The sequence below is a fragment of the Mandrillus leucophaeus genome, unplaced genomic scaffold (assembly GCF_000951045.1).
Source record: "Mandrillus leucophaeus isolate KB7577 unplaced genomic scaffold, Mleu.le_1.0 Scaffold678, whole genome shotgun sequence".
Lineage (NCBI taxonomy): Eukaryota > Metazoa > Chordata > Mammalia > Primates > Cercopithecidae > Mandrillus > Mandrillus leucophaeus.
In genome coordinates, this window is record NW_012107341.1 from 745,875 (window position 1) to 763,982 (window position 18,108).

At 38.1% G+C, this 18,108-nt stretch overlaps 1 protein-coding gene across 8 annotated transcripts in view; it reads left to right on the plus strand.

Annotated features, from left to right (window-relative positions):
* DDC (dopa decarboxylase (aromatic L-amino acid decarboxylase)) overlaps positions 1 to 18,108 on the plus strand; it is a 114,454-nt gene that overhangs the window by 36,904 nt on the left and 59,442 nt on the right. For 6 of the 8 annotated variants that reach the window (XM_012002095.1, XM_012002096.1, XM_012002094.1 and 3 more), the window contains one exon: positions 928 to 1,071. The exons of the other annotated variants lie outside the window; for them this stretch is intronic. In XM_012002095.1, the coding sequence (XP_011857485.1) occupies positions 928 to 1,071 (144 nt within the window). The remainder of the gene's footprint in view (positions 1 to 927; positions 1,072 to 18,108) is intronic. 8 annotated transcript variants of the gene reach the window in all.

Genomic DNA, 18,108 nt, shown 5'->3' on the forward strand with positions numbered 1-18,108 from the left:
AAGACTTCAAGACCCGAATGTTTGGTTTTATGTCAAATTCAAACCAAACCAAACCAAACAGCATCCTTCCAAATCTAAGAGCAGTTCCTCAGGTATCACTAGATAGAGACCTGAACTAAAGGGAAGCGGTGAATTCTTGGGTGGGAACTGGATAGATCAAGCTGAAAAGGAAATAAATGTGTGGAGACATCACCGTGACTGGCTCTGTCACCTTTTCTACCAGTTCAGACTTACGTTGTGATTATCTGGCCTGCCTTCCCAGCATCATTATAGAGAAACTGGACATAGGGATCAAAGTCCTGAGCCCTAACTGCAGCTTTGTTATTCTGTGATCTCAGGCCCCTGGGTAGGGTCAAGCAGGAGACAGTAGCGGTGGGGGCTGCAGGGCAAAAGGTGGCCAGCTTTCATGAGAATTGCGTTTCCTGAGAATCGCTGAGAGAGGATAGATCTGCCACAGTGGTGGTGCCTTTTGGCTGGTTTCTTTCCTCCAGGCAGTGTTTACTGAGCCTGGCCACCAAGCTCCCCAAGTCTCCACAGTCAGGGGCAGCGGACAGATTTGAGCCTAGGATTTCTAAGTTCACCTCTGGGATCTACTTTCCAGGGTCTCGCCGCTTGCCTTTCCAGGGTCTCGCCTCTTGAATTCAAACAAATGAAAAACTTCATGAATATTGACCCAGCACTCTACATTTGTTAGTGCCCGATTCTTCAAACTTAAAAGCAAGATTCCACAGGAACAGAAACAACTCCAGGAAAAAAAGCAGTCTCAGGAAGGTGCAGGGGAGAGGGAGGAGTCAAGAGCAGTTCTGCCCCTTGTGCCGTGAGAGGAACCTTGTGTTTGCAATGTTGGCTGCTCTCTGCAGATCCGGGGTCTGGTAATAACTGCATGCACACACCTGTACAAATCCAACTCTGCTGTCTTCCTTCCAGGCACACTCTTCAGTGGAAAGAGCTGGGTTAATTGGTGGAGTGAAGTTAAAAGCCATCCCCTCAGATGGCAACTTCGCCATGCGTGCGTCTGCCCTGCAGGAAGCCCTGGAGAGAGACAGAGCGGCTGGCCTGATTCCGTTCTTTGTAAGTTCAGCAGCACTTGTGGCTCCTGGCCAATAAAGTGAAACCCTGTTTCTACGAAAAATATCAAAAAAAAAATTAGCTGGGCGTGGTGGCGGGCGCCTGTAATCCCAGCTACTCGGGAGGCTGAGGCAGGAGAATGGCGTGGACCGGGGAGGCGAAGGTTGCAGTGAGCCGAGATTGCACCACTGCACTCCAGCCTGGGCGACAGAGCTAGACTCTGTCTCAAAAACAAACAAACAAACAAACAAACAAACCAAAAAACAAAAAAAAACAAAAAACAAAAAACAAAAAAAGAAAAAAAGAATTAATCTTTGAGAAACGCTTTTTACCTCCAATTTTTTTTTTTTTTTTTTTTTGTCAATTCAAGTTACTTCCCGAGTTACTTCCCATGAATAGCTAACGTGTGACTGGGGAAATCATGGCGGGTGTGATTTTATGTAACATTTTATCCTAATCTGGGAGGTCATGGAAGACTCGGGAGCATAAGCAAATCAGTATAGTGTGGAAGGGCTGACATGGCTCAAAGTTAGCACGCAGAGCAAGGTGACAGCAAGGTGACATTTTGAAGGATGCAAAAAGAGTCTGCCAGGGGATCAAGGTGTACCTGCCATCTTATCCCAAATGTCTGTCTCTGCCCTCCTGCTCTGCTTTATCTTTCTCCATTGCGTGCATCTCCACAGGCCATACAGATTTGTTTCTATATGTGTTTACTGCTTCCTTCTTCCCAACAGAATGTGCGGGGAGGGAAGGTCTATTTGAATCCCTGCTCTATCCCTAGCTCCTGAAACAGTGCCTGGCACTGAAGAGAAGATCAAGAAATAGTTGTCAAATAAATAAAGATTTGGAAGAAAGATCATTCAGGTAGAAAGAAAGATCTCCCTTAAAATTCCCACAAACAATTTCAGTACAATTTGAATAGATTCTATTTAAATGAGGTGACCTATCGTGTAAATATTAAGACTCATTAGAATACTCTGTCTAGGGAAAAATAAATCTATCAAAACACACTCTTTTAGGTTTCAGAGATGAAAACAATGCAGGAAACATCACTTAAAATGTTGAGAAGATTGTATTTTACAAAAATTTCAAAACTCATAAAAAGACAAATGCTGGCAAGAACTACTTATAGCATATGTTGTAAAGTAAATCTTAAAAAGAAGACTTACATATCAATAAGCAAAAAGGCAACATTCCAGTGGAAAAACATGTGAAATATGTGAAGTATCAGCTTCATATATAACCACAAAAAACTAAGAAGAACACAAAACCAATTCTGATCCTCCAATAACCAAAGAAATGCAAATTAGTTGCTGAGAGAGGTATGTTAAAATCTCACACTGAGTGTAGATATGTCTATTTCCACTTTTATATCTGTTAAATTGTGTACCTATTTTGAAGCATATTAATTTGGTACATACACATTTAGAATTGTGGTATCTCCCTGGTAAATCATCATTTATCAATAGGAAATGCTTTTTATATCTCTAGTGGCGCATTTTGTCCTGCAGGGTACTTTGTCTGACATTGCTATAATTACATATGTTTTCTATTGGCTAATGTTTGCATGATATAGACATTTTTCATTCTACTTTCAACCTCCCTGTTCATTTATATTTAAGACGTATCGTGTGAAAGCAGCATTGATGGTTGCTATTTTAAAAATTTGTTTTTAAAATCCAGTGTTAGGATGGATATTTATTTTGTTCATTTACACTCAAGGTAGTTATTGATACATTTAAATGTTATCTACTGTCTTACTATTTGTTTTTTATTTGGCCCAACTATTATATGATTGCTTTTCTCTATGTTCTTGCTGCTTCTTGGATTAATTATTTCATATTATTCCATTTTCTTATCTCTGCATTTTCTTATTTCCATTTGACATCTTTTCCTTTAGTCTATAGAATTCCCTTTAGAAATTTTTATTGTGAATTTGATACAATGAATTATTTCAGTCTTGTTATTCTGAAAGTGTCTTTATTGTGCCTTCACTCTGGGAAGATATTTTTTCTGGGTATAGAATTCTAGAGTGTTTGGGAGCTAGTTTTATTTTTGGTACTTTGTATAAGTCCATTGAATTCTTTCTTCTTTGATTTCTGTTGAGATGTCAGTTGTACTTTTAATGTTGTGATGATGAAGAACATGTAAAAATACGTCCTCCTGTGTTGCCACTGGGAGTGCTGTTTGTTTTTTTGTCTTTGTTTTACTGTGATACAAGGATAATTTTCTTTGTACTTCCTCTTCTTGAATTTCACAGAATTTCCTGAATCTGTAATTTGGTGTCTCTCTTCAGTTTTGGAAAATTCTAACCTATTATCTTCCCAAAGTTTTCCTCTCTTCATTTCCTCTCTCCTCCCATTCTGGGACTCTGATTATGTATATGTTAAATCTTTCTGCTGACTGCCATACATCTCTTATGCCCTTTTACATGTCTCACATTCTTTTTTTTTTTTTTTTTATCTCCAGGCTTCAGTCAACTTATTTACAACTTACCAATTCTCTCTTTAACTATGCCTAACTGATAAACATGTCATGTTCGTAATTCTAAACATCAAAAAATTTTAACTTATTTTATTTTATTTTTTTGCGACAGAGTCTCCTTCTGTCACCCAGGTTGGAGTACAGTGATGCAATCTTGGCTCACTGCAACATCTGCCTCCCAGGTTCAAGCGATTCTCCTACCTCAGCCTTCTGAGTAGCTGGGATTACAGTCGTGTACCACCATGCCTGGCTAATTTTTGTATTTCTAGTGGAGACAGGGTCTCATCATGTTGGCCAAGATGTTCTCGAACTCCTGGTTGCAGGCGATCTGCCTGCCTCAGCCTCCCAAAGTGCTGGGATTACAGGTGTGAGCCACCGTGCCCGGTCAACTTTTTATTTTGAAATAATTGTAGATTCATAGAAAATTATGAAGTTAGCACACAGCAACTCTGTGCACTAACCCTTCACCCAATTTCCCCTAATTGTTCCAACGTATATAACTATAGTACCTTAACAAAGACAGGAGACTGACACTGGTTCATTGTGTGTGTACAGGTCTATGTCATTTATCACAAATGTGGATTCATGCAGCCACCATGCCAATGAGAATACTGAAATCCTCTAGCACCACAAGGGTCTGCCTCTGCTATTCCCTGATAGTCACTCTAACCCTCCTGATCTCCCACCATCATCAACCGTTGGCAATCACTGATACGTTTTCTATCTTCACACTCTTGTCATTTTGAGAATGTTATATAAATGGAATTATACAGTATGTGACATTTCAAGATCAGCTTTTCTCACTCAGCATAATGGCCTTGAGATCTATCCAAGTTGTTGCGTGTATCAATAGTTTGTTCCTTTTTGTTGCTGCACCGCAGAGATTTGGTACCATATTATCTGTACTACAATTTGTTAACCCATTCACCTGTTGAGGGGCGTTGTAGTTGTTTCCATATTTTGGCTATTACAAATAATGCATCCAGGAACATTGATTTATAGGTGTTTGGGTGGACATGTGTTTTCATTTTTCTGGGATAAATGCCGAAGAGTGCAATTCAGGGTCCTATGGTAGTTATTACATTTAATTTTTAAAAAAAGAAACTGACAAGGTATTTTCCAGAGTGACTGTATTATTTTACATTTCCATTATCAATGCTTGAGAAAATCAGGCTCTTTACATCCTCACCAGTATTTGGTATTGTCATGGTCCTAATTTGCAGTTCCCCAATAATTAATGAACATCTTTTCATGTGCTTATTCACTATCTGTATGTCCTCCTCAGTGACATGTGTCTTTATGTCTTTTGTCCATTTTCTAATTCGATGATGGATTGATTTTTTTAATTAATAAGCTTAATTTTGTTAGAGTTGTTTTAGGCTTACAGAAAAACAAGCAGGAAGGACATATACCTTCTTATATCCCAACCTTCATTTTCCCCCATTATTAGCATCCTGCAGTAATGTGATACATTTGTTAAAATTGATTCACCAATACCTAACATCCATAATTTACCTTAGGGGTCACTACGTCTATTGAATTTTCTATGTGTTTTAACTAGTGTGTCTACCATTTCAGTGTTATAGAGAATAGCTTCACTGCCATAAAAATCCCCTGTGCTCCACCTATTTATCCCTCTCACCCTCCACTTGAACCACTGGCAACCACTAATCTTTTTGGCTGTCTCCATCATTTTTTCTTTTTTAGAATGTCATACAGATGGAATCATACAATATGTAGCCTTTTCAGACTGACTGATTTCACTAACATGTATTTAAGTTTCCTCTATGTCTTTTTGTACTAGTTTATTTCTTTTTATTGTTGAATGCTGTTTTCTGATATGAATGTGCCACAATTCATTTATGCATTTACCTATTGAAGGATATCTTGGTTGCTTCCAAGTTTTGACAATTATTAATGAAGTGCTATAAGCATTGTGTGCTGGTTTTTGTGTGTACATACGTTTTCAACTCATTTGGTTAAATACCAAGGAGCACAATTGCTGGATCATATGGTAAGAGTGTGTTTAGTTTTATAAGAAAAGGCTGAACTGTGTTTCAAAGAGGCTGTACCATTTTGCATTCCCACAATGAATGTTAGTGTTGGTTTTTCCATATCTTTGTCAGCTATTAATTTTGTCAGTGTTTTTGATTTTATCCATTCTAATAGCTGTATAGTGGTATCTTATTGTTATTTTACTTGAAAATTCTCTAATTATCTAATAACATATGATGTTGAGCATCTTTTCATGTACTTATTTGCTACATGAACATCTTCTTTGGTAAGATGTCTGTTCAGGTCTTTTGCTCACTTTTTAATTGGATTGTTTCATTATTGTGTTTTAAGAATTCTTTGTGTATTTTGGGTACCAATCCTTTATGAAGATATATGTTTTGCAAATGTTTTCTACCAGTCTTTAGCTTGTCACTTCGTCCTTTAAACAGTGTCTTTTGCAGAGCAGAAGTTTTAATTACAATGAAATCCAGATTATCAATTACTTATTTCATGGATCATGTTTTTGGTGTGGTCTCCAAAACTTCATCATCAATCCTAAGGTCATCTAGGTTTTCTCCTTTGTTATCTGCTTAGAAATTTATAGTTTTGCACTTTAAAACATTAAAATAGATCTAGGTCTATGATCTATTTTCAGTTAATTTTTGTGAAAGGTATAAGGTCTATGTCTAGATTTATTTTTTGCATTTAGATGTTGATGTGGTTTGACTTTGTGTCCCAACCCAAACCCATGTGGAATTGTAATCCTCAATGTTAGGGGAGGGACCTGGTGGAAGGTGACTGGATCATGGGGATGGATTTCCCCCTTGCTGTTCTCATGATAGTGAGTGAATTCTCATGAGATCTCGCTGTTTAAAACGTGTGTAGCCCCTCTCCCTTTGCTCTCTCTTGCGACCATGTGAAGATGTGCTTGCTTCCCCTTCACCTTCTGCCATGATTGTAAGTTTCCTGAGGCCTCCCCAGCCATGCTTCCTGTATAGCCAGTGGAACTATGAACCAATAATTCCTTTCTTTGTAAAAGAACAGTAAACTTCCTTTCCTCATAAATTACCCAGTCTCAGGAAGTTCTTTATAACAATGTGAGAACGGACTAATACAGATGTCCAGTTGTTCCAGCACCATTTATTGAATACTACATTTCCTCCATTGAATTGCTTTTGTTCCTTTGTCAAAGATCAATTGACTTCATTTGTGTGGATCTATTTCTGTTCAATCACGTATTTGTCTCTTCCTTTGCCAGTACCATATTGTGTTGATTTATAGCTTTCTACTAAGTATTGAATTTGGGTAGTGTCATGTCAGATCTCCAGCACTGTTGTTTAATGTTGTGTTGACTATTCTGGGTCCTTTGCATCTTCATATAAGCATTAGAATCCATTTAGCAAAATGCACAAATTAACTTTCTGGGATAACAAATTATATGGGATTTCATTTAATTTACAGATTTTATTGAAATAACTGACATCTTGATGATATTGAGACTTCCTATCCATGTATGCGAAATATGTCTGCATTTATTTAGGTATTTTAAAACATTTTCTTCATTAGAATTTTGTAGTTTTCCTCATATAAAGCGCATTCTTTATTTGACCTTTTTTTGGTGCTAGTGGGAATGGTTTATATTTTATTTTCAAATTTCATTTTTTTAAATTGCTGGATAATAAGAAAGCAATTACCTTTTGTCTAATATTATATTTTATCGTACAGCTTGCCATAATTGCTTACTTAGTTCTGGGAGAGTTTTGTTTTGGTTTTTTCTTTGGGATTTCTACATAGATAACCATGTCATCTGCAAAGATGGTTTTCTTTCTTTCCTTCCAATCTGTATATCTCTTATTTCCTTTTCTTGTCTTATTGCATTAGCTGAAACTCTCAGAACAATGTTGATAGGAGGGGTAAGAACGGACATCCTTGCCTCATTCCTGATCTTAGTAGGAAAACATCTAGTTTTTCATCATCAAGTATGATGTTAACAGTAGGTTTTTCTTTCAAGTATGATGTTAACAGTAGATGTCATTCATTAAGTTGAGGATGTTCTGCTCTAATCCTAGTTTGCTAGGAGTTTTTATCTTGAACAAGTGTTGAATTTTGTCAAATACTTTTCTGTATCTATTTACATAATCATGAGATTCTTGTCCTTTAGTTTGTTGAAATTATAGATTATATTAATTTATTTTCATATGTTGAATCAGCCTTCCATCCTGGAATAGATCTGAGTTGGTTGTGATATACAATTTTTTTTACATTGTTAGATTCCATTTTCTAATATTTTGTTGAGAATTTTTGCATCTATATTTCTGAGAGATATTGGTCTATAGTTTTATTTTTTGCAATGCCTTTGTAATACTGGTCTCATAGAATGAGTTAGAAAGTATTCCTTTTGTTTCTATTTTCTGTAAGTAATCATTACTTCCTTAAATGTTTGGGAGAACTCAGCAATGAATTCAATTGGGCATGGTTTGTTTGTTTTAGAAGGTTTTTAATTATTGATCTAATTTTAAAATAGATGTGGCACTATTGAGATTATCTATTTCTCTTTGTGTGAGTTTTGGTAAATCATATCCTTCAAAAAATTGGTCCATTTTATTTAGGTTTTTGAATTTGTGGCCATGGAATCAATTATGTTTCCTTATTATCTTTTTAATGTTCATAGGATCAGTAATGATGGCTCCACTTTCCTTTCTGATATTAGCAATGTGTGTCTTTTCTCTTTTTTCTTAGTTAACCTATGTGAATGTTTTACAATTTATTTATCATTTCAAAGAATCACCTTTTTTCTTTATTTCCTATTTCCAATTTCATTGATTTCTGCTCTAATTCTTATTATTTCTTTTCTTTTCTTCTGCTTACATTGCATTTATTTATTTATTTATTTATTTATTTATTTATTTTCTGAGACAGAGTCTTTCTCTGTTGCCTAGGCTGGAATGCAGTGGCACAACCTCCACCTCCCAGGTTCAAGCAATTCTCCTGCCTCAGCCTCTTGAGTAGCTGGGACTACATGCATGCATCACCACACCCAGTCAATTTTTGTATTTTTAGTAGAGATGGGGTTTCACCATGTTGGTCAGGCTGGCCTTGAACTCCTGACCTCAGATGATCCACCTGCCTCAGTCTCCCAAAGTGCTGGCATTACAGGCATGAGCCACTGCACCCGGCCATATTGCATTTAAATTGCTTTTTTCCTAGGTTCTTAAGGTGGAAGCTTAGATTATAGATTTTAGATTTCCCTTCTTTTATAATGGATGTATTCAGTTCTGTAAATTTCCCTTTTAGTACTGTCTCACTGCATCCCACACATTTTGATGAGTTTTTTTGTCATTTTAATTGAAGTTGAAGTACTTTTAAATTTTTCTACAGACTTCTCCTTTGATCTTAAAATGTGTTGTTTGATCTCCACGAGTTTTGAGGTTTTCCAGCTATCTTTTTATTATTGATTTCTAATTTAATTCCAATGCAGTCCGAGAGCATACTTTGTATAATGTCTATTATTTTAAATTTGTTGAGATGTATTTTATGGCTTGGAATGTGGTATATCTTGGTGAATGTTGATTGTGAGCATGAAAAGAGTATATATTCTGCTGTCATCGGATGAAATATTTTACAAATATTGATTTGATCCAGTTGATTGATGGTACTTTTCCATTCAATTATATCCTTACCTATTTTCTGACTGCTGGACCTGTCCATTTCTGATAAAGCAATGCCAAAGTCTCCAACTATAAGGGTGGGTTTATCTGTTTCTCCTTAGAGTTCTATCACTAATAATATAGTAACTGTGGAAAGTAGATTCTCACCCATCTTCAGGATTTACTGGTTTTTGTTTGTTTGTTTGTTTTGGTTTTGATTGTTGTAGACTACCTCTGGCTGAAAATTGGCCTTAAGTGTAAACTTTTTTTCCCCCATAAGTTATTAGGGTACAGGTGGTATTTGGTTACATGAGTAAATTTTGTAGTCAGGCTGGCCTTCAACTCCTGACCTCAGGTGATCCACCTGCCTCAGTCTCCCAAAGTACTGGGACTGCAGGCATGAGCCACTGCACCCAGCCATATTGCATTTAAATTGCCTTTTTTTCTAGGTTCTTAAGGTGGAAGCTTAGATTATAGATTTTAGATTTCCCTTCTCTCTCAAACAAACAAACAAAAACCAATAAATCCTGAAGATGGGTGAGAATCACCACTTTAGTGGTGATTTGTGAGATTTTGGTGCACCCATCACCTGAGCAGTATACACTGCACCATATTTGTAGTCTTTTATTCCTCACCCTTGCTCCCACTCTTCCCCTTAAGTCCCCAAAGTCCATTGTATCATTCCCACTCCTTTGCATCTTCATAGCTTAGTTCCCACATATCAGTCAGAACATACAATGTTTGGTTTTCCATTCCTGAGCTACTTCACTTAGAATGTGTCCTATCTTATCCAGGTAACTGCAAATGCTGTTAATTCTTTCCTTTTTATGGCTGAGTAGTATTCCATTGTATGTATATATACCACAGTTTCTTTATTTACTCGTGGATTGATGGGCATTTGGTTGGTTCCATGATTTTGCAATTGTGAATTGTGCTGCTATAAATATGCATGTGCAAGTATCTCTTTCCAATACTGACTTATTTTCCTCTGGGTAGATACCCAGTAGTGGGATTGCTAGATCAAATGGTAGTTCTACTTTTAGTTCTTTTAGGAATCTCTGCACAGATTTCCATAGTGGCTATACTAGTTTACATTCCCACCAGTAGTGTAGAAGTGTTCCTGGATCACCACATCCATGCCAACACCTACTGTTTTTTATTTTTTGATTATGGCTATTCTTGTAGGTGTAAGATGGTATCGCATTGTGGTTTTGATTGGCATTTCCCTGTTCATTAGTGATGTTCAGCATTTTTTTTTGTTTGTTGGCCATTTGTATATCTTCTTTGAGAATTGTCTATTCATGTCCTTAGCCTACTTTTTGAATGGATTGTTTGTTTTCATGTTACTGATTTGTTTGAGCTCCTTGTAGGTTCTAGATATTAGTCCTTTGTCAAATGTATAGATTGTGAAGATTTCCTCCCACTCTCTGGGTTGTCTGTTTACCCTACTGACTGTTCCTTTTGCCATGCAAATGCTCTTCAGTTTAATTAGATCCCAGTCATTTATCTTTGTTTTTATTGCATTTGCTTTTGGGTTTTTGGTCATGAAATCCTTGCCTAAGCCAATGTCTAGAAGGGTTTTTCCAATATTATCTTCTAGAATTTTTATAGTTTCGGGTCTTAGGTTTAAGTCCCTAATCCATCCTGAGTTGATTTTTGTGTAAGGTGAGAGATTATGATCCAGTTTCATATTCCTACATGTAGCTAGCCAATTATCCCAGCAGCATTTGTTGAAAAGGGTGTCCTTTCACCTACTTTATGTTTTTGTTTGCTTTGTTGAAGATCAGTTGGATGTAAGTATTTGGATTTATTTCTGGGTTCTCTATTCTGTTCCGTTGGTCTATGTGCCTATTTTTATACCAGTACCATACTCTTTTGGTGACTATGGCCTTATAGTATAGTTTGAAATAAGGTAGTGTGATACCTCCAGATTTGTTCTTTTTGCTTAGTCTTGCTTTGGCTATGCTGGCTCTTTTTTGGTTCCATATGAATTTTAGAATTTTTTTTCTAATTCTGTGAGGAATGATGGTGGTATTTTGATGGGGATTACACTGCATTTGTAGTTTGCTTTTGGCAGTATGGTCATTTTCACAATATTGATTCTACCCATTAATGAGCATGGAATGTGTTTCCATTTGTTTGTGTCATCTATGATTTCTTTCAGCAATGTTTGGTAGTTCTCCTGGTAGAGGTCTTTCAACTCCTTGGTTAGGTATATTCCTAAGGTTTTTTTTTTTTTTTTTTTTTTGCAGCTACTGTAAAAGGGTTCTTGATTTGATTCTCTGGTCACTGTTGGTGTATAGAAGACCTACCGATTTGTACACATTAATCTTGCATACAGAAACTTTGATGAATTCTTTTATCAGTTCTAGGAGCTATCTGGAGGAGTCTTTAGGATTTTCAAGACAAATGATCATATTGGCAGCAAACAGTGACAGTCTGACTTCCTCTTTACTGATTTGGATGCCCTTTATTTCTTTCTCTTGTCTGATTGCTCTGGCTAGGATTTCCAGTACTATGTTGAAGAGAAGTGGTGAGAGTGGGTATCCTTGTCTTGTTCCAGTTCTCAGAGGTAATGCTTTCAACTTTTCGCCATTCAGTATTATATTGACTGTGGGTTTGTCATAGATGGCTTTTATTATATTAAGCTATGTCCCTTGTATGCCAATTTTGCTGGAAGTTTTAATCATAAAGGAATGCTGGATTTTGTCAGATGCTTTTTCTGCATCTGCATCTATTGAGATGATCATGTGATTTTTGTTTTTAATTCTCTTTCTGTGGTGTATCATATTTATTTACTTGCATATGTTAAACCATCCCTGCATCCCTGGTGTGAAACCCACTTGATCATGGTGGATTATCTTTTTGATATGTTGTTGGATTTGGTTAGCTATTATTAAGGAGTTTAGCATTTATGTTCATCAAGGATATCTATCTGTAGTTTTTGGTTTTGGTTTATGTTCTTTCCTGGTTTTGGTGTTAGGGTGATGCTGGCTTCATAGAATGAATTAGGGAGGGTTCTTTCTTTATCTTCTGAAATAGTGTCAAAAGGATTTGTACCAATTCTTCTTTGAATGTCTGGTAGAATTCTGCTGAGAATCCATCTCGTCTTGGACTTTTTTTGTTGATAATTTTTAAATTACCATTTCAATCTCACTGCTTGTTATTGGTCTGTTCAGAGTATCTAATTCTTCCTGATTTAAGATAGGAGGGTTGTATTTTTCCAGAAATTTCTCCATGTCTTCAGGGTTTTAGGGTTTATGTGCATAAATGTGCTCATAGTAGCCTTGAATGAGCTTTTGTATTTCAGTCGTATCCATTCTAATATCTCCTTTTTGAGACGGAGTCTCGCTCTGTCCCCCTGGCGGGAATGCAGTGGCGCGATCTCGGCTCACTGCAAGCTCCGCCTCCTGGGTTCCCACCATTCTCCTGCCTCAGACTCCTGAGTAGCTGGGACGACAGGCACCCGCCACCGCGCCCGGCTAATTTTTTGTATTTTTACTAGAGACGGGGTTTCATCGTGGTCTCGATCTCCTGACCTTGTGATCTGCCCGCCTTGGCCTCCCAAAGTGCTGGGATTACAGGCCTATTTCATTTCTTAATGAGGTTATTTTGATTCTCTCTCTTCCTTCTTGGTTAATATTGCTAATGGTCTATCAATTTTATTTAACTTTTCAAAAATTCAGCTTTTTGTTTCATTTATCTTTTGTAATTTTTTTTGTTTGTTTGTTTCAATTTCATTTAGTTCTGCTCTGATCTTGGTTATTTCCTTTCTTCTGCTGAGTTTTTGGTTTGATTTTTTTTTTTTTCTTGTTTCTCTAGTTCCTTGAGGTGTGTCCTTAGAATGTCAGTTTGTGCTCTTTCAGTCTTTTTGATGTCGGCATTTAGGGCTATGAATTTTCCTTTTAGCATCCCCTTTGCTGTATCCCAGAGGTTTTGGTAGGTTGTGTCGTTACTGTTGTTCTGTTTGAAGAATTTTTTAATTTCCATCTTGATTTCGTTTTTGACTCAGTGCTCATTCAGGAGCAGTTTATTTAATTTCCATGTATTTGCATGGTTTTGAAAGTTCCTCTTGGAGATTATTTCCAGTTTTATTCCACTGTGGTCTGAGAGAGTGCCTGATATAATTTCAATTTTCTTAAATGTATTGATGTTTGTTTTATGGCCTATCATATGGTCTATCTTGGAGAAAGTTCCATGTGCTGTTGAACAGAATGTGTATTCTGCAGTTGTTGGATGAAATATTCTATATACACCTGTTAAGTTCATTTGTTCCAGGATATAGTTTAAATCCATTGTTTCTTTGTTGACTTTCTGTCTTGACGACCTGAAGTCTCCCACTATTATTGTGTTGCTGTCTATCTCATTTCTTAGGTCTAGTAGTAATTGTTTGATAAATTTGGGAACTCCAGTGTTAGGTGTATATATATTTAGGATTGTAATATTTTCCTGTTGGACAATGCCTTTTACCATTATATAATGTCCCTCTTTGTCTCTTTTAACTGCTGTTGCTTTAAAGTTTGTTTTGTCTGATATAAGAATAGCTACCCCTGCTCACTTTTAGCATCCATTTGCATGAAATGCCTTTTTCCATCCCTTAAGTTTATGCGAGTCCTTATGTGTTAGGTGAATCTCCTGAAGGCAGCAGATAGTTGGTTGGTGAGTTATTATTCATTCTGTGGATCTGTATCTTGTAGGTGGAGCATTTAGGCCATTTACATTCAATTTTGGTATTGAAATATGAAGTACCCTTGCATTCATCATGCTCTTTGTTGCCTGTGTACTTTTTTTGTTTGTTTGATTTTGTTTTTGCTTTTTAACTTGTATTTTTGCTTTATAGGTCCTATGTGATTTATATTTTAAAGAGGTTCTATTTTGATGTGTTTCCAGGATTTGTTTTAAGATTTAGAGCTTCTTTTAGCAGTTCTTGTAGTGGTGGCTTGTTAATGGTGAATTATCTCAGCATTTATTTGTCTGAAAAGGACTGTATCTTTCCTTCATATATGATGCTTAGTTTAGCTGGATACAAAATTCTTGGCTGACAATTATTTTGTTTGAGGAAGATAAAGATAGGGTCCCAATCCCTTCTGGCTTGTAGGGTTTCTGCTGAGAAATCTGCTGTTAATCTGATAGGTTTTCTTTGTAGGTAACCTGGTGCTTCTGTCTCACAGCTCTAAAGATTCTTTCTTTCATCTTAACTTTGGATAATCTGATGTGCCTAGGTGAAGATCTTTTTGCCATGAATTTCCTAAGTGTTGTTTGTGCTTCTTGTATTTGGATGTCTAGGTCCCTAGCAAGGCCAGGAAAGTTTTCCTCAATGATTCCCCCAAATATGTTTTCCAGGCTTTCAGAATTCTCTTCTTCAGGAACACCGATTATTCTTAGGTTTAACATAATCCCAGACTTCTTGGAGGCTTTGTTCATATTTTCTTATTCTTTTTTCTTTATCTTTGTTGAATTAGGTTAATTCAAAAACCTTGTCTTCGAGCTCTGAATTTCTTTCTTCTATTTGTTCAATTCTATTGCCGAGACTTTCCAGAGCATTTTACATTTCTAAAAGTGTGTCCAAAGTTTCAAGCTCTGAATTTCTTTCTTTTACTTGTTCAATTCTATTGCTGAGACTTTCCAGAGCATTCCACATTTCTAAAAGTGTGTCCAAAGTTTCCTGAAGTTTTGATTGATTTTTCTTTTGCATCTTTTTCTTTAAATATTTCTCCCCTTACTTTTGTATCGTTGTTTGGATTTTCTTGCATTGGGCTTTGCCTTTCTCTGGTGCTTCCCTTATTAGCTTACAGTAAGCCACATCTATAGGAAAAGGGGGAGAGTATAACCTCCTGAATTATTTTGCAGGTAAATCAAGGATTATTCTTGGTTTGGATCCATTGCTGGTGAACTAGTGTGATTTTTGGGCGGTGTCGAAGAGCCTTGTGTTGTCATATTACCAGGGTTGGTTTCCTGGTTCCTTCTCATTTGGGTAGGCCCTGTCAGAGGGAATATCTAGGGCTGAAGACTGTTGTTCAGATTCTTTTGTCCCACAGGGTGTTCCCTTGATGCAATACTCTCCGCCTTTTCCTATAGATGTGGCTTACTGTGAGCTGAACTGCAGTGATTGTTGTCTCTCTTCTGGGTCTAGCCACCCAGGCAGTCTACCCAGCTCTGAGCTGGTACTAGGGGTTGTCTGCACAGAGTCCTTTGGTGTGAACTATTTATGGGTCTCTTAGCCATGGATACCAGTACCTGTTCTGGTGGAGGTGAGCTGGGGAGGGGGTGCAATGGGCTCTGTGAGGGTTCTTAGCTTTGGTGGTTTAATGCTCTGATTTTGTGCTGGTTGGCCTTTTGCCAGGAGGTAGTGCTTTCCAGAGAGCATTAGCTGTAGTAGTATGGAGAGGGACCAGTGGTGGGCAGGGCCCTAGAACTCCCAAGATTATATGCCCTTTGTCTTTCACTACCAGGGTGGGTAGGGACTGATCACCAGGTGGGGGCGGGGTTAGGTGTGTCTGGGCTCAGACTTTCCTTGGATGGATCTTGCTGTGGCTGCTATGGGGAAGGGGGTGAGATTCCCAGATCACTGGAGTTGTGTACCTAGGAGGATTATGGCTACCTCTGCTGAGTCATGCAGGTTGTCAGAGAAGTGGGGGAAAACCAGCAGTCACAGACCTCACCCAGCTCCCACACAAACCAAAGGGCCTGCCTCCCTCCCACCATGTCCCCACCAATAGCACCAAGTCTGTTTCTGGGCGGTGGCCGAGAGGGGCTTGAAAACTTGCCCTAGGCTACCTACTTCCCAGCTGTGAAAGAAAAGGACTTGCTTTTTCCCTTCCCTCTGGAGTCTGCACCACCGGATTTGCACCGACCCCCGAGTTCTGGCCAGGAGGCTTCTTATCCGTTCAAACTGTTACAATGTTCACCTGGAGATTTCCTTCTCCCTGTGAAGTTTTACCCCCTGCTCCTCTGACTGCTCTCCCAGTGGATCCCTGTGGTGCCAGCAGGAATGACCTGCTTGGGAACCCAGTGAGTTCCCAGGGCCTTTCTGCTGCTTCCTCTACCCCTGTATTTTGCTTGTCTCTCTAAATTGACTCAGATCCAGGTAAAGTCGGCAACTTCTCCCGCAGACTTTCACTTTCTGCAGTGGGGGTGTGTGTTCCCACTTCTGCAGTTGGGGCACTCACAGTATTTAGGGTGTCTCCTGAGACCTGCAGGAGCAGTTCACTTCCCTCACAGGGTCTGTGGGTCCTCTCAGGATTGCTGGCTTGTTCTTGCAGTCGACCTGGAGCTAAAATTCACAAATGTGGGCCTCCACATGCTGCTCTGTCCAGTGCTGCAATCTAGTCCTGCCTCCCATATGCCATGATGATTGGCCTTAGGTGTAAACGTAAGGCCCTTTCAGTTATTTTCTGAGCCTGTGTCTTTTCTGGTTATATGTGATGACTTTCTAATTTCCCCTACATAGGTGTTAGTCTTTGAATATCCAAGTCTTCACACTGTCTGTATCCTTAAAAAGGGAAAAGAGGAAAGTAAGGAGGAGAGAAGGCACTGGCCCTTTTTATCCCCCAGAAGTCACTTCAGTTGGATAAGGTGGGTCTTGCAGCAATGGGCAGGGTGTACAACAATGGCCACCACCTCTTTGCACCTGTGACTGGGATCAGCAATCAACAATCAAAGTGCAGATTCCCAACATTTGGAGGACAGTTTCCTTTTTCTCGCCCTGGCTTTTGCAAGCTCTGTGCAAGCTGCTTCAGGGACACATGTTCAGTTATGTGCCATGGGCCTGGAGGTGGTGGATGGGTAGGTACTACCGTGCTAGAGCTAAAATTGACCGAAATTAACTGCATTTTACTGTCCAACACTTATCTTGAAGTTGCAAGCCTTCAACAGACCCCGGAGTTTCAAAATAATAAAATAATTGCATCAAACAGATTCTGCCAATAGGTAAAATTTTGTTTAGCTGGGAGACAGATTTCCTGGTGCTTCCAACTCCTTAATCCCCTCTTTACCCTATATCTGTAATGCTCTTTTCTATCCCTGACAATTTTCTTTAATAATTTTCTTGATCCACTTTGTCTAAAATTAATATAGCTATTCCAGCTTTATTTTCATTAGAGTTAGCATGGTATATTGTTCTACATCGCTATACCTTTACTCTGTATCTTGACATTTAAAGTGCATTTTTTATACACAAAATATAGTTGGGTCTTGTTTTCTTATCCATCCTGACAGTCTGTGTGCTTTATTTTATTTTTAATTATTTTAATTTTAATTTTGTATTTCAGTAGGTTTTCATGGAATAGGTGGTATTTGGTTATGTAGATAAGTTCTGTAGTGGTGATTTATGAGATTTTGGTGCACCCATTACCCTTTTTAATTACTGCAATTAGATCATTTACATTTAAAATAATTATTGATGTAGTTGGATAAATATCTACAATATTTATTACCTTTTTCTATTTGCTGCTCTTATTCTTTGTTTCATTTTTGGTCTTCTATTCTTTGCCTTCTCTTGTTTTAACTGAGCATTTTATAGAATTCCATCTTTTCTTCTCTCTTAGTATATGAATCAATTTTTTCCTTTTTTTTCTTTTTGAGATGGAGTCTTGCTCTGTTACCCAGGCTGGAGTGCAGTGGCATGATCTCAGCTCACTGCAACCTCTGCCTCCCAGGTTTAAGCAATTCTCCTGTCTCAGCCTCCCAAGTAGCTGGGACCACAGGCATGTGCCACCATGCCTGGTTAATTTTTGTATTTTTAGTAGAGACGAGGTTTCACTGTGTTAGCCAAGATGGTCTCAGTCTCCTGACCTTGTGATCTGCCTGCCTCGGCTTCCCAAAATGTTGAGATTACAGGCATGAGCCACCACGCCAGGCCCAATTTTTCTTCTTTTTTAAGCTTTTCTCAGTGGCTGCCTTTGAGTTGGTAGTA